At 50.7% G+C, this 15,884-nt stretch overlaps 1 protein-coding gene across 1 annotated transcript; it reads right to left on the reverse strand.

Annotated features, from left to right (window-relative positions):
* Positions 1-1,502: 1,502 nt before the first annotated feature.
* On the reverse strand, positions 1,503-13,296 carry LOC119385644 (neurofilament medium polypeptide). The gene is made up of 5 exons (XM_037653047.1): positions 13,288-13,296; positions 10,117-10,524; positions 9,506-10,061; positions 9,264-9,459; positions 1,503-1,734 (listed from the first exon to the last, which is right to left on the reverse strand). The coding sequence occupies exons 1-5, from the start codon at positions 13,294-13,296 to the stop codon at positions 1,503-1,505; spliced, it is 1,401 nt and encodes a 466-aa protein (XP_037508975.1).
* Positions 13,297-15,884: the final 2,588 nt, after the last annotated feature.

A 15,884-nucleotide genomic window follows, 5' to 3' on the forward strand; every position in this document is an offset into this window, starting at 1 on the left:
CAAGGCTGTGTTGAGGACAAGTATGTAATCTGTGCGTGCCTAGAAAAAATTGGGGGAGCCTTAAGCTTCGCCTTTAAGAGTTGAACGCGGTAGCGAAATCCGGCCCCTAGTGCGCACTTCAACCACTAAGTGCATACTTATTAATGTGTATTGTTGCACACACGCGCACACAGACAGACACGCGCGCGCGCATGTGCGAATGGTACAGGTTTTTGATCTAAAGCAAGCCTCCATGATATACGCCGCGCGCTCGCCATCTCGGAGGCCATGAAGAGTCTTACAATGCCTCACAGATGGCAGCACATTATCTAGAGTTTGCTGTTTGCTTGATCAACGCCTGCGCAAGCCGGCGTTGGCTTGTTATGTTTTCCGCCAGATGGACATGATTGTCCATTTTTGTTTGAAAGTTCGCGTGTGTTTTTAGCGGCGATGGCTGCACTATCCCGGCCTTTTTCGACGTAGTTTGATGGCCTCCCAAATGCGCCTACAAATCGCCGAATGGGCTCGTTTTCGTCCTGACACCTGCCGAGCAAAATGCGTTAGGAAACTCCTTCCACTACATAGCATTTATGTAGTGTTTTTTCTGCAACAGCTGCAAGTAACATCGTGGCTTTGTGGTAAGACCCCTGCTTGCCACGCGAACAGCCCAGGTTCGATCCTCAATGGGACCGAAGATTTTATTCTTTATTTAATTTGCTTCTTTCTCGAGTTTTGGTCACGGACGATTTTTCGCTCACAACCAACGGTGCCGACGCCGACGGCGGAATTTCTGCGACAAGAGCTCTCTAACGCTATCGCGTTAATATACAGTAACAAAAGGTCTGCTTGCTGTGCACTAAAATAGCGAAATGGAGATTGCATTTCAATAAGAGAAACTATTAGATGCCAGCCTAAATATGTTAGGAAGAGGATTCGAGATAGAGGGTTAAACCAAATGCTCCATTGTTCCCATGAGCGTTCCGACTAGTCGTTTCAGGCTATTTGCCATAGGCACTGCATTTTTTGTTTCTCTTACCCTAACACGTAAGTTGACGCTCAACCCTAGACCTTGTCCGCCCATGTTCGAATGCCTCGCTTATTCTTGTTGGCGTTGCCGGAACGGGAGCCGGAACGGGATCTGGAGTAGCCCCGCCATGCAGATCCGGTGGCGGCCCCGCGTGGGAACGGCCCGGAGGACGGCTACGGGACCTCAATGCACGCCCGGAGCAGCTGTCGGAAAGGCCTCTGGATCGCGACCGTGATCAGTTGCGAACAGATCGACCAACTCTCGGAAGCTGCGATAGTTGGTAAGCGGCGGCGGCTGTGTTGGACTTGGATATTGTAGCACGATTGTCGGCGTCGTCTCGCATCGTGCATGCACGCTCCCATCGTCTTCATCGCACGAACTAGGCAATGCGGTAGCGTTCTTTACATGCCTTGTTGGCACTCAGGTGCTCTCCTCCGCACAGCTTACATTTTGGCATACGCTGGTACTACCGATTGGGGTGTGATGCACAGCAGCCTCAGTAGATGTCGTCTCCGGGGTTGGGGCAAATGTCCGCGCAGTGGCCGAACCGGCCGCAAGCGTAGCAGATGTCTGCCTGCGGTACAGCGTGAATTGTAGCAGCATCGACCCGTTTTCGCACGAAGTTGGGCACGCGATCTTCATCGAAGGGCAGGATTACTGCGGGGGCACTGCCGATGCGCTTGGCGGCCTCTCGTTTACGATCTTTCCATCGATGTACGCCGATCAGTCTTGCACGGAAAGCCCCCGAATGACGCATTTACACGTAAAGTGCGCTGCCGCTTCATAGGCCCAAACTTCATAGGTCTTGTCAGCGACGCAGATTTGTTCTGCCCGTACATAGTGGTTAGCGTTTTGTATTTTCACTCTGCTCGCCACTAAAATCTTGTGTTTGTTGTTGGGGCAAAGCGTGTCCCCGTGTAGTTCCACAGAGGTGATACCTGGCGAGGTTGCAATCGCGTCGGCGACAGCCTTGAGGCCTACCTTAGCGATATTAAGTCCCCCTTTGGGCCTGATGATGATTCGCATACATCTCTTTTCTTCTACCTCTCTTTTCGCCCCTTTATCCGTTTCCGCTGTGCAGGCTAGCAAATCGCTGGGTAACCTATTTTATATTTCAGCGTTGGAGAGTTCAGTTTCAATATATTTCCGTTTTTTCTATTAGTTTGCTCTGTGCACTTATAAGGTCTAAGAGCGTTAGGGCCTCTGCTGCAGCGTTCGTGGAGGTTTGGTGATTTGTGAAGCCTCGAGCCGCTTTGTTTGGTAAAGAGCCTAGTCATCAGCAGACTAACATACTCGCTACCCTACCACAACATGAATAGAGATGGGAAAAGGAAAGCGGACCAAATAATAATAAGTAATGGGGTTTGCCCAATTTCTGTTGCACATATGTTCTTGTAGCGTTAGCTACACTGGCCGAGCCGGAGCGTTTTTGCGTGCGCGTACAAGAGCCGTGCTGCGCATGCGCGAGGAGAAGTGATGTCACACAGCTGGCGCACCAGAACCGCCACCTCCGCGCACTCCGCCGCCGCCGCGCGCGAATCGCCGGTCTGAGCAATCCAGAGGAGCGACGTCATAGCGTCGGCAGATGGCGCGCGCGCAGCTGTGCGCCTTCGCTGGGCAGTCGCCGTCTGACACTGCGCTGGAGCCGCTTGATAGAGCCTCTGGCCTGGCGTTTGCCAGTGTGGTATTGCCATGGAGAAGGAGAGCGCAAATGCTGCTCACCGGCGCAGAATAGCGAGAAGTTGATCATCGGATCCCGAAGTAGTTGCCTGGCAATTAGCGGCTGAGCGTAGGAAAAACGAAAGGCACAAGGCTAAACGTGCTGCGGAGACACTGGAGCAAAGGGAGGAACGTCTAGCAAAGCGGCATCGCCAGGAGGCTGAGCGACGTGCCCGACCATCTCTGCAGCTAGCGAAACACAAGACGCTGTCGATGAGGTCAAGGCTCGCCGTAGCGACTCACTATACGGTGAAACTTAGCGAAAGTGCCAGTGCGACTCGCACCTTCTAGACGGATTCCTAAACAATCCGTTGGATATGAGTGCGACATGTGTGAAAGACTGTGGCACATGAAAGACTTGACGCCGCTAAGTAGTGCCATGCATGAAACGTTGAGTTTAGCGGCGGCGCCTGAGTGGGGTGAAGCCGTGGCGCGAGTTATAGAATAATCAGCTGAAACTTCGCCTCACGCTTCGTATATCCTGGCATAGCCGAGCTAAGCCACTACAATTTACTTTTGTACTGTCTGTTTTGTTGTTTATTTGTTTGTTTGTTTGTATCATTAAGACTATAACACATATACGCTCTGCTCACGGACAACTTCTTCATTTTTAGTGGAGCAGTGGTGGGTAGTGCTGCTTGTCCAATTTCTGTGACATATACCTGCGCTAGTTGTTGTTGTTGACACGTCTTTATTCACATTTGTGCCCTTGGATGGCTGCGGTGAATGTAGGGACAGAGGCGGGATAAAAAAAAAAGCAATGGAGTGGCTGTGTGTTAGTACTGCCTGCGCTTGGGGACACCTGCTGTGGACATTCGCTTTGTTTCGGCATACACAATTTCGCTGTGAAAAAAAGAGTTTGAGAAGCTCTTGCCGAAATGGCTGCCTCTATTACCTTCATCACGCTATACTGTTCCAGGCAGTTGCTCGCAACGAGCGAGTACCCAATTTCCGAGAACATGGTTATCATTATCTATAACGGGGCAAGGGAAACGAGCGCACGAGCGCTCACCTAGAAGAAAACGAGAAAGACGACCGTTACCCCGAACCGGCACTGCAACAGCGGCATACACGATGCCATATTCAGTTATGTATTAAATAAACAAAGAGACTGCCATGTTAATATTATAAGTAGATATATATCATTTCATTCCCTTAATTAAATTTCTGTATTTATTTATTCATTTCATTCTAAATATAACACTACATTTAACTAACATTTATTAACAAGAATACCACTAACATTCTTAGCTTTACTATAAATGATCTTTTTCGCATATTCCTTTTATTTTGTTTTATTCACAATTCTACTGCCGCACGCTTCGTTGCCAATCCCCCGTAGTGGGTTGAGCTATTCCGCTATACCAACCAACCAACCAAGCAACCGCCCTGGGGTGCTATGAAGGATGGCCCGAGTTTGGCGAAACTCGGGATCTTTCCGAGCTCTGGCGACACGCCCTTTTGAACGAGCTAACAGTACGAGAAGGTGAAATCCATCGCTCAGCGCGCGCTCCGTTCCATTGGTTACGATGGAACGCGGCGTCACGTCAAGGGCGGTCGATAAGGTTGGGTGGTGTCGTCAAACTAGAGGCACCTTCTTTCATTTGTTTGTCGTTTCACTGAGTGCAGAAGTGCACCCATGCAAGAAAAGTGGCAGAAAGCTCTACTAACTATATTTTTTATGTGTGCGCGAGCCGTTTGAATTCATTTTCAAGCGTTTAATGTCTGCACTATGTATCCCTTAGAATAATCAGCACCGTGGCCTCTGAGATTAGTTCCGACCGAGCGCCTTACAACACCGTGGCTAGAACTTATCGCCGAGGCCACGTGTATAATCACCATGGTCGGCCAGTACAATCTAGCCCCTTGCTCGGCCGGCGCGCGCCCTCGTCGTTCTCTTCTTCATCGTCTGCTCGCTCCCAGAGCACGTGCGCCCGGCTGATTAGCTAATTGGCTGGGCGGTATACCTAGCTAAGTCAGGACGTGCTATGACGAAGCTGATTGGGCCAAATCATACTAAGGCCGAGCTAACTAAGCCACGTCTTACTAAGACCATGCTAATGAAAGTGCATAAAGCTAAGAACAAGGTAATTAAGATCATGCCAATTAACACGACGCTAATTAAGAGCGTGTAAACAAAACCAAGATAATCAAGACCTTACCGAGATCGTGTTAATTAGGATTATGCTAATTACCTATGTACTATTCAGGACCTTGCGAATTAAACCTGAGTAATTAATGCTATGGTAATTAAGACATTATCAATGAATGTAATTAACACGACGCTAATTAGGATCGTGCTCATTAGGATTGTGCTAATTACCTCTGCACTATTCAGGACCTTGCGAATTAGGCCTGAGTAATTAATGACGCGGTAATTAAAGCATTGGCCATTAACCCTAATTAACACGACACTAATTAGGAGCGTGTAATCAAAACCCAGATAATCAATACCTTACTCAACGACGTCGTGTTAATTAGGATCCTGCTAATTAGTGTTCTGCTAATCACATCTGTGCTATTCAGGACCTTGCGAATTAAACCTGGGTAATTAATGTCGTGGTAATTAAAACATTAACAATTAAGAAAGCACTATTCGATATCATGTTAGTTAAGACCTTCCTAATCAATAGCACCAATATTGAGACCGAACTGACACGGTCATTACTCCGAAGCAGACCAAGCACACTGAGTAGACGAATCACGTAAAAAGCTGGAAGAAGCTAGGTATCACAAGCTCCTCCGATGGCTCCAGCCTTGCACAAGTAGTGCAAGCTGACCAAATTATTTTATATGCAAAGAAGCTGCTGAGTAGCGTCCACCGCATGGAACACTTGACAGGCACACCGGCACTATGACAGTCACAAGTTGAACTGGGGCCTTTTCAGAATCAACGAGTCCGTGCCCGAGTTCGCGCGTCAATCAGTTTGATTGACAGACGCCTGCGGCGAAGATCGGGTCCGCCCACCGCGTTTCCTCTTGCCGAGGAGCAGTGCTCACGCCGCAACGCCAGCGAGCGGCACGATTCGTATATGAGCTTAATCGCACAAACTATGCACACACGCACGAAGAACTAAAGGTTACATCATCACGTGGCTACGATGTCTCGCATTCACTTTCACCGCTCTCACGACGTACCATTCACAGCTATGAAGCAAGCGCTCCTGGTGGGATTTGCGGCGAGAAATGTTACTATTTACTTGTTTGTGGAGACATTCTTTCTACCGGTTCGCTACTACAGAAAAATCTTTAGACGTGTAATGTAAGTATAGCAGTAACCTGTCCATTTATTTATCTGTAATATTCCAGAGAAGCGAAACGAGCCGCACCAGAGTGCTGCATGTGCGCTCTGTTGCCTTCTAGAGTGGAAATTTCCATGCTGCAGGTGGAACGAAAGAATTTTCTGAAAGAGGACAAACGCCCACGAACACGCCCGTAGGAGGCGCCATGATCAGTTGGCAAAAAGATAGCGCGACAATCACGCTGACGTCGCTGCACTGCCAAAATGTTGCCTGAGTGACGGCGCTGACGCGTTCGCACGCGGTGTTCCTTTGATAACCGCCGCAAATGCCGCACATGCGTTTGTGACGCCATTATCGTTCTTGTAGCCGTTTTTATCAACGCTGCTATCGCGTGCTCCGCACTGTCTTCCTGTCATGACCGCCGTAATGCAAGCTCGGAGCAAACTCGTTTGCCCGTGATGTTCGGGCCATCCTGCATAGCACCCCTGCTGAGGTAAGGCATGTCTCGATCCGATGTGCATTACACTTATACGTAAGAAGTATTTTACTTAACACAGCTTCTCTTTGATAAGAAGCTGTCGAGATCACGCGAAATTTGAGGGGCATGTTTCTTGTGGTCAGCAGAAAAAAAGGTGGCCTGATCAAGCTCTGGTAGTTCAGTCATCCTGGTGGTGTGAGTGTTTGCCTGGAAATGCAATTTATAGCGAGCAGAGAATATTTGTATATTTCAGTACTCATGTATACGGAAGTAAAAGTGCGCTGGTTCAATTTAATTGTCGCCCAACCTTCAGCTTTATTTCAACCCCTCGAGAACGCGTTGACGAAAAAAATAGACTTCGTTTCGCCGCAGAGGTGAAGCATGAGCAACAAATTGGAATGTTATACGAAGTAAGGCTGGCATCTCACTACTTCAGCATGTGACCTAGTGTAATTCAACAAAATGCTGGTGTAAGGAAATGCGGCCGCTGCAGCGAGCGAAGCGACCTTCGTGCTTGCTGTCGCTTCAACGCGAGCAGAACGTACAAAGGCATGAGTCGTCTGCTGATCCCTGTCAAGATAGTGCGCACGACAGAAGCTATTGCTTAACTACCTGCAATTTGCCGTTTATTGCTCGCGCAAGATGGAGTAAATTGAAGATCGCTAAAATAGCCCTTCGTCCTGCAGTGGACAAAAAGAGACTATTGCTGCTGCTGCTGATGATGATGATAATGCTGAGTTCTCTTTTTTTTCTTTTTTTTGTAGCTTGTGATGCGGCTTCTTACGAGGACACATCGACAAGATGAGGATCAGGATTTGTCGACCCGTTATCTCGCTAAGACTAACAGCTCTCTTCATATAGTTGGTTTTGTTTTGCGCTGTATTTTGCCTTTTCTGGTATCCATGTACAAGTCCCCGGACAAGCTTCCGTTTCCACTGCAGAAAGGCTGGTCGATATGGCGTTCATTATTTCGGGTGAGTGTATGCACGCAGTGTCAAATGCATTTCGCCGCAGGAGGCTCCTTTATTAATGCATAAGGGCAGCGTATGCTATATCCACTTTGTTCGCTTGAAATGCCTTAAAATGATTAATTTACAGAAATTCGATATAATCCTTTATTGCCGAGTCATTCTGTTGCAAACATGGCACTCCAATCTGTTCATGTTCGTGTAAGTTCTGCGGGGTCATTGTACAACTGACAGCCTTAAAAAATTTGGCAGACAAGTCAAACATTCAATTGAAATTGAATGAAGACAATATTCCGTTTGTGATAGCCAACACTAGCCAAAAATAGCCATTATGCTGTTAGTCAGCACCATATAGCAATAGCCAACACGAGTGTCCGAGAGCATCGTATGCATTACGGCATATGGAACGAATTTGCGCACGCTGTCGTGTCACGTGTGCTGTTGCCTCGAACTCAGCAGCGTGGTGCCGTAACCACTAGCATACCGCCGGTTGTATGGTCCAATAAGGAGTTATGTATGCACCATCGCTAAGACTGGAATCCTTGTCTTGCAACAAGCTGGCACTTTGATGCGCCTCCCTACTGAAATTTTCCGTATGCCGTTCAAATAATTCCGTGTGTTTTCTTATGGAATCCATACGGTGCCTGATCAACCGCAAAAATTGATCGTCGGAATGAGTATGCGTGATGCAAGAAGTAAAATGACGTCACAGATTGCCAGAATTTGTGCCTTCATCATGACGTCACTATGACGTCACATAACTTTGATATCCCGCAGACAGTGCAAGACTTTGTAATGTGCATAGGGCTTTCGGGGGGATCTGTACAATCTACTCAGATGAAAAACAAGATGGCTTTCGCCTTCGAGTTGTCTTAGGCGAATGCATAAGGGACCATTTGGGACCATGTTTAAATACGCATGCGCTTCAGTAGAGCTTGAAAACTTGTCGTAATTGGCAGCAGCTTTTGTTCGTAATACCACCCCTGAAAACGACGTTGTGTCTTATTATCACGAACTCACTGAGAGACGGTGAGAATAGCTTGGTCACTTAAGCTCCTCAGATTTTGGTTCGCATAAAAATGACAAGACAACGTAGCACATCTAATTGCGCGCGGAATAGCGAGCCCTTTATCGCTTCGCACTACGCGCCTTAATTAGCTTTTGTGCAACTATACGGAAGCAACGCGCCAAGAATAGGTAGCTCGTCCCGACAAATACACGACCACAAATGAAGTCATCGACCTGTTACTCTGAGGCATCTAATGGATTTTCGCAAACATGATATCTCTGACATCTCATCCTCTTGCGTTTCATGAAGATTTTAGATAATTAAAGTCAGAGCGGTAGTACGGGAAAGCTACAAAGTTATCTAAATAACTTCGTTTAATGTTTGTAGGGTTTTGCGGCTGCAGCCAGCCCTGATCCCTTAAAGGATGTGGCCGAGACCTGAAGAGACACGTCTTTACTGGTGTAAGGCTCGCCCGCAACTGCTCGCTGCCAGCGGCTGCCGCGTGACACGAGCGCACATGCAATTGTCTTTGTCTTCTACGCGCTCACAGCCGCCGAGCGCCCCCATACTGCCCCCTCCCCTCGGGAAAAGCGGGGGAGAAGGACGTGGGCTATTTAGCGCCGGTAGCCCGCACAACTGTCCTGGCTACACTTGGCCACGGCGGACAGCACGTGGCGTACACGACCACATGCCGGCAAGGGTCGTCCACCACGTCACCAAGCTCCCGGAGTTGTCCATGGCAAATGGAGACTCCGCTTCCACTTTTGGGTCAGTGGTCGTCGTGGCAGTCGCCTTGATGCCACTGTCTGTGGTTGGCTCATCTTGCGTGTTGTTGACCTACGGTTGCTCATTATGATCGGCGTTGGCATCCTCAGAATCTTCTTGCCGTGCCTCGCCTGCATCCTCGACGTTAATTACGTTGTCCTTCTCGTCCTTCTCTACGCTGCCTGCTGACCCGTCCTCGTAGACGGCTGTCGTCGAGGCCTCCTCAGCAGAGGCTGCCTCTTCTTCCTCCTCCTCTTCACTCTTTCTTCTTACTGCGCTTGGAGGCCGCACCCTTCTTGGCACCATGTGCTGGCTTGCCAGGGGTCTTCCGTGCAGGCTGCCGTGCAGCGGGAGCAGCCATGGTGCACCGCGTCTGCGAGCGTGTCCGCCTGCAACCACTTTCTGGGACGCTGCTGTCCTTGTGGCCGAGTTCCCTGAGAAGGGCCTCGCCCTCCTTGGCGGCCGCCTCCAGGCTGCGCACGCGACGCGCACCCGCTGAGTTGGTCTCACACTGAAGACGCGTCCTGGCCGGTTCAGCCTTGGCCGCCTTGGCGGACGGAACAGCATCCCCCTTGGTCTCTTCCTCCTCCTTAGAGTCTGCGACAGGCTTCTCCACCTCGGCCTTGTTTGTCTCTTCCTCAGTGAGATCTTCCCTCTCGCTGTCCGGGTTGGGTTCAGACATATTTTCGCGAACGTATACCACTGCGTCCACAATGATTGCCTCGTCCACGATCGTCTTGTTCTCCTTGGCCCCCACACCACCGTGCTGTTCGTCGTGGTTTCTCTTTTTCTTCCTTTTCCGCCTCTTTGTCGTCTTCTCCGCCTTTCCATCTTGTGCTTCTCGCCCTCCAAGATCTTTTGTCGCACCGTCCAGCTTCCCGCATGCTGGCGTCGTCCCGGAAATCAACCAGCACAAAAGCAGAACCCACCTTGTCGTCAGCTGGCTCGTCTCCTTCCTCGCCAAACTCCTCAGCGATCTCCTCATCCGCCTTCGGTGCCGTGTCGTGACACGCTCCTTCTGAAGGGGACGCGCCATGCGGGTTCTCTTCGACGCCAACCTCGAGATTTCCTCCGGCGCACTCTCTTTCGCCGTCCTGGGAGTCCTCGGCCTCGTTCTCGGCAATCTCCTCGTCCGTCGCTGTGTACTCCTCGCCGATCACGTTCTTTTCGCCCTCGTTGGCGGACGATGCGTTGCCACCGCGTCGCTTGTCGTCCCGCGGAGCCGGCCCGCCGCACGAGCCCGCACGAGCCTCGACGCCGACCTCGTCAGCGCACGCATCGTCGCCGCCTTCGTTGTCAGGCCCAGGTTCCACCTCGCCGCACGAGCGCGCCACAGCCTCCATGGCCTGCGCGGGCAGCGGGACGCCGAGGTAAGCACAGAGGTGCTCGAGGGCGATGATGGCACGCCGCTGCTCGTCGGAGGTCATTCTCCCGGAAAGGCAGAGGCGCATGAGGGTCTGGACCGGCTGAAGTAAGAGGACGAGGTCGTAGACTCCGTAGGCGGCCATGTCCAGGAACGCCCGTTTCAGCGCCCATAGCTCCGCGAAGGCGATATCGCCGCGCAGGGGGCCGAAATCAGGAGCTGCTGGGATCCGGCGTACGTTGATCGGGCAGAACATGTCGGGGCGGGGTCCTTCCCGTTGGGCGCCAGATGTAGGGTTTTGCGGCTGCAGCCAGCCCTGCACCCTTAAGGAATGAGGCCGAGACCCGAAGAGACACGTCTTTACTGGTTTAAGGCTCGGCTGCAACTGCTCGCTGCCAGCGGCTGCCGCGTGACACGAGCGCACATGCAATCGTCTTTGTCTTCTACGCGCTCACAGCCGCCGAGCGCCCCCATATGTTTTAACACACAGTTTGACTTCGATTCCTTTTATATCGTGATGTCGTGACGCATAATTAAAGGGGGTCACGTGTTCGCAACATTGTACGACGTTTTAAGTGCGTAGCACTTTGGTCCATCCGTAGATATCATGTAGTCCATCCGTATCATCCGTATCATATCATGTAGTCCATCCGTAGATATCATGTAGCGTGACCACGATTAAAATAAATGGTGAATGCAGGCCTACGCCAAGGCTAGCAGTCCTTAAAACCAGGTTAAAATAAACTAAAAAGGTCCAAAAGAATATAAATAATAGAAATAACCAAGAAGTAATCGCAACGTTTAACTTCAAATCGCTAAACTCTTCTGAAACATGTGGCTGACAACCGCGCCGCGCAATAAAAGGCACCACCGCCTCACCAAGCACGCTAGTGCGCCTCCCACCGGCGCTTCGCCGGTGCCTTCGTCGCTACATCTGGAGGAGGGAACAATCTGAGGGAGCTCTCTGCAGACGGCCCTAACAACTGCCGTAACAAGCAGGAAGTCGATCAAGCGCAGCAAAAAGTAGCGTAATGTCACACACCGAGTATGCGATTCAAGGGCGATTCTGCTAACAAGATTCCACTCCTGAAGGGGAAAGTCTGCATGCTTACCTCAAACATTGACGTCATCGACGGATTGGTGAACGGAGCGGTGGGAACTCTACGAACGGAAATCGCTGGGTGCCCGTGCTGTGCACTTCCTCAGGTTCCACAGTAGTGGAAGGTGCGTTTAGCGCGAGATTTAGAACATACACCAATCGCTGCATGAGAACAGCATTAGCGCAGATTTTCTCAAAAACATTACACCATTTCCCGCTAAAGGGGACCATGAGGCGATGCGAAGCCGGAGCACTTGCACGATAGCGTTCCGTTGGCGCTCTTTGGGGATGCTACCGACCTCGCGTCGTGGAACGCGAAGAGGAACACTACGCGCGTCGTGTCTTCCCTCTAGCCTGGCCGTTAATTCTCACAGGGCGAGTGGGAAACGCGGTCGACAGGCGCGCGCGAGGGGGGCAGTGTAGGAGAGGAGAGAGAGGGGGAGGGGACGCGCATGCGTTGGCGCTCATCACGGCGTTGCGCAGGAGAGAATTTCGTCATGTCGAGCCCGCATTGCAGAGGAGTCAACCGAAGCAAGCGCTGGACAACGCGCGCAGCGCTCTACCCGCTTTATAGTCACACTCGAAGGAGAGGAGAGTAGAGAACGAGAGTAGCGCATGCGCCGCGAGAGCAGAAGCGAGAACGCAGGAGAAGAGCAAGCAGGTGCTGGGAGAGAAGTGGAGAGAGTAACGCGCAGCTGTTGGAGAGAGGGAACGAGGGGAGTTGCGCATGCGTAGTGTGAGTGCGGACGCCAACGCCAACGCCGTGGGACATACCCCCGAGCAAGAGGTGTTTCGCATCTAAAAATTTGACCCTCAAAAGATTCACGTGTGTACACACATGGAAGCTAATTGGGTGCTGGCAAAAACGTGAATACCGTACACGACGTGCTTATGTGTGTGTGTGTGCGTTGAGAAATAGTGTTTGACGATTTACCTAATGACTTACCGTACTTGGTACTCTACAAAGGGATATGGACCTTTTCACTGTTTATAAACCCAGCTACTGGATGGCTTCTGCTTTTGTGCGCCGGCGTAGCGTAGTAGCATTGGCGGGGAAAAAAGCCTTAGAGAGTAGCGCGCACATTTCCAACACTTTTCTCCCTGTGTCCCGCCTAATAATTTAAATAAATATTCTTCTTAGCTGCACACGCAACATTATAAGAGTTAATCCTCCACTTTAAGCGCCTTCCTTTTACCTGAAAGCGGAAAAGAAGTGAAATGAAGGAGTCCGAGTGTACACTATCGATGGAGCCAATAAAGGAGGGCACGCCTAGCTGAAGTCATCCCGAAAAGCCTCCGTACACGATCTGGCTATGCTGCAGAGTTCTGCTGCCTATCCAAATAACTTCACTGATAACCTGCGCAATAAAAAAGTACTGCAAGAAATTTGCAGTGGCTTAGCTCTACTATGCCAGGATATACGTAGCGTTCGCAGAAGTTCAGCTGATTATTCTGAGCTTTTCAGATTGTCTAGGATTAGCTTGATTGTCATGCTTACTGGTGCTCCAATGACACACATTCGGCCACATCGTTCAGAACCGGTAGACCTGGCGGCATGGCCGGGTAACGATACCCATTGGTAACGCTAAAGAGCGGGATGTTCTGCTTAACGAGAAAGTTCTTGCACGTTGTACAAACCCGCGCCATCGTTTCACACCACTTAGGCGCCGCCACTAAACTCAACGTTTCACGCATGGCACTACTTAGCGGCGTCAAGTCTTTCATGTGCCATAGTCTTTCACACACGTCGCACATGTATCCAAACGGATTGTTTACGAAGTCCGTCTCGAAGGTCCGAGTCGCACTGGCGCTCTCGCTAAGTTTCACAGTATAGGCAGTCGATCGGCGAGCCTTGACGTCATCAACGGCGTCTCGTTGGTGCTGCTGCAGAGGTGGTCGGGCACGTCGCTCAGCATCCTGCCGACGCCGCTTTGCTAGATGTTCCGCCCTTTCCTCCAGTGTCTGCGCAGCACGTTGAGCGTTCCTCTGTTCATTCTTCGTACGCTGAACCGCTAATTGCCAGGCAACTACTTCGGGATCCGATGAGATAAGCTTCTCCGCTCTTCTGCGCCGTTGAGCAGCATTTGCGCTCTCCTTCTCCATAGCGTTCCCCACCTGCAAACGCCAGTCAGAGGCGCTATCAAGCGGCACCAGCCCATTGTCAGACGGCGACTGCACAGCGAAGGCGAATAGCTGCGCGCGCCAAGGCTACGACGTCACCCCTCTCGAATGCGCAGAGCAGCAGCGGCGAGTCGCGCGCGCGGGCGCCAGTCTGTCTGCCCGGCTACGACGCCACTCCTCCCGCTCTCCGCCACCAGCAGGGGCGGGCCGCGCGCGGCGGTGGTGGAGAGCGCGTGAGATGCCGGCTCCGCACTCATCCTCGCGCATGCGCAGCACGGCTCATGATGACCCACGCGAAATCGGCGCCGGCTAGGCAAGTGTAGCTAACGCTACAAAACGAAACTGCGCTTGCATTTTATTCTTTAACCAAGCGACTGCAAAATTGGGCGTGAGGCCCACGAGTGGAAAAGCAGGCGCCACCTTCGGCGTGACGTGCTAGGCGGGATGAGCGGCCGCGTCGTCGTCTTCGGGTGCACCAACGCGCGCTGAAAAGGCAGTTTTAGAATGTCATCTGTGTAGTAATTCTGAATAAATGGGGAGGTCTTCCCGCTTCGGCTGGGCGCTTGACAACACTTGAAAGCATTGCCATATGCAGTGGCTGTCTTTGAAGGCGTCTGATACGGTATGCAAGTACTGGGTGCCGCAGTGCAGGACGTGGGCAACGGAGCTTGGTGTCTGCCTGCACACGTGTCTGCAGGGCAAGAAGCTGCGTGAAGCTTTGATCCTGAAACTTCGAAATGGTAAACAACCTTCGGCTACAACACGCGCGTGTAGCCAGCACTTCCTCGAGGAAGATTTCTGCTTCGGCGTTCGGTGAGTAGCGCTCAACGAAACGCTCGCCCGTACACACTGGCCAGCTAATGACACCTTTCTCCTGCAATCGGGCCCATATATCGCCCACCTTCGCACCGACCGCAAAATTAGCTTGATCCAAGCCCATATTCAAGTTCACCCATCCTAACGTGATTTGATTTCTACGGAGCCATATATAGCCATGTCGGAAAGGTGATACACGATTTTTGGCGCTCGCTCGGTTGTCTGTACTCCTACTACCCGTGAAGGCCGATGTAAATTTGACCCTGAACGAAGAGAACACCTTCTGCCATTCCTCTCGTAGGTTCTTCTGTATTAGCGCTTAATTTAAAAAAAAAAAGTTACTTGTTCTACAAAGTGTACTCGTACTTTTTATAAATCCGAAGCATTTCTTAGCGAACCTATGGCACTTTGAGCGTTTCTATCTAGGTATCTATCTATCTATCTATCTAGCCGCCTACGTCTGGGTGCTCTCATGATCGCCTCCTTAACTTGGTGTAGACCAAAATTTGCATGGGAGTGTAAGAGGATTTGACGAATATGATGGCCGGGTTATGACATGAATAACGTTAAAATCCTGTCGCGTACGTCGTCAAACTCTTTCCACTAGACACGTGTGGCACATACCCGTTTACCACGGGCCGCGGTGTACGGGTATGCGCCACAGGTGATTGACAGTTTATATCTACCCAGGAACGGCGAGAACAGACATTGGTAACTTAAATGCTAGAGCGTTAAGGAAAACCAACATCGGAAGCGTTGACTCAACGAATGGAAAGAATGAAAATTAGGATCCCAGCAGGAATCAAGCCCAAGCATTCTGCGTGGCAATCAGGCATTCTGCCACTGAGCCACGCCAGGTCTATAAACCGGTTTGGAAAAACAGCCTACGCAGGCGTAATATCGGTGCAACGTCAATTGTGGTTGTGGTGCTGGCTATCTAATTTTACAAGAAAGCAATAAACACTACAAGATGCTCCTACGATGTGTACTCCTACGATACAGGCCTCATATCAGATTAACGTCTGTAGTTCCAGTGTTGCCTCCGCTTTTATAGCAGTCTAATAAACGTTACGTTTGTATTTTTATGATTCAGCAAGCTATATTGAAGCATTGCTCGACCCTGGAAGAATGCATTAACGAAAGTTACATATGATATCCACATCACCGCACCGTAAAGTGCACTTCGTCCATCAGAACGAGGCAGCGTCCTCTTCATTTCTTACGAGGCAGGGCGATGGCCTCATGCTGACCGAGGATGATGCCAGATTGATTAACAGCCGCTTTGTAGACTAGGCTAC

This window comes from Rhipicephalus sanguineus, chromosome 3 (assembly GCF_013339695.2).
Source record: "Rhipicephalus sanguineus isolate Rsan-2018 chromosome 3, BIME_Rsan_1.4, whole genome shotgun sequence".
In the NCBI taxonomy this organism is placed as follows: Eukaryota; Metazoa; Arthropoda; class Arachnida; order Ixodida; family Ixodidae; genus Rhipicephalus; species Rhipicephalus sanguineus.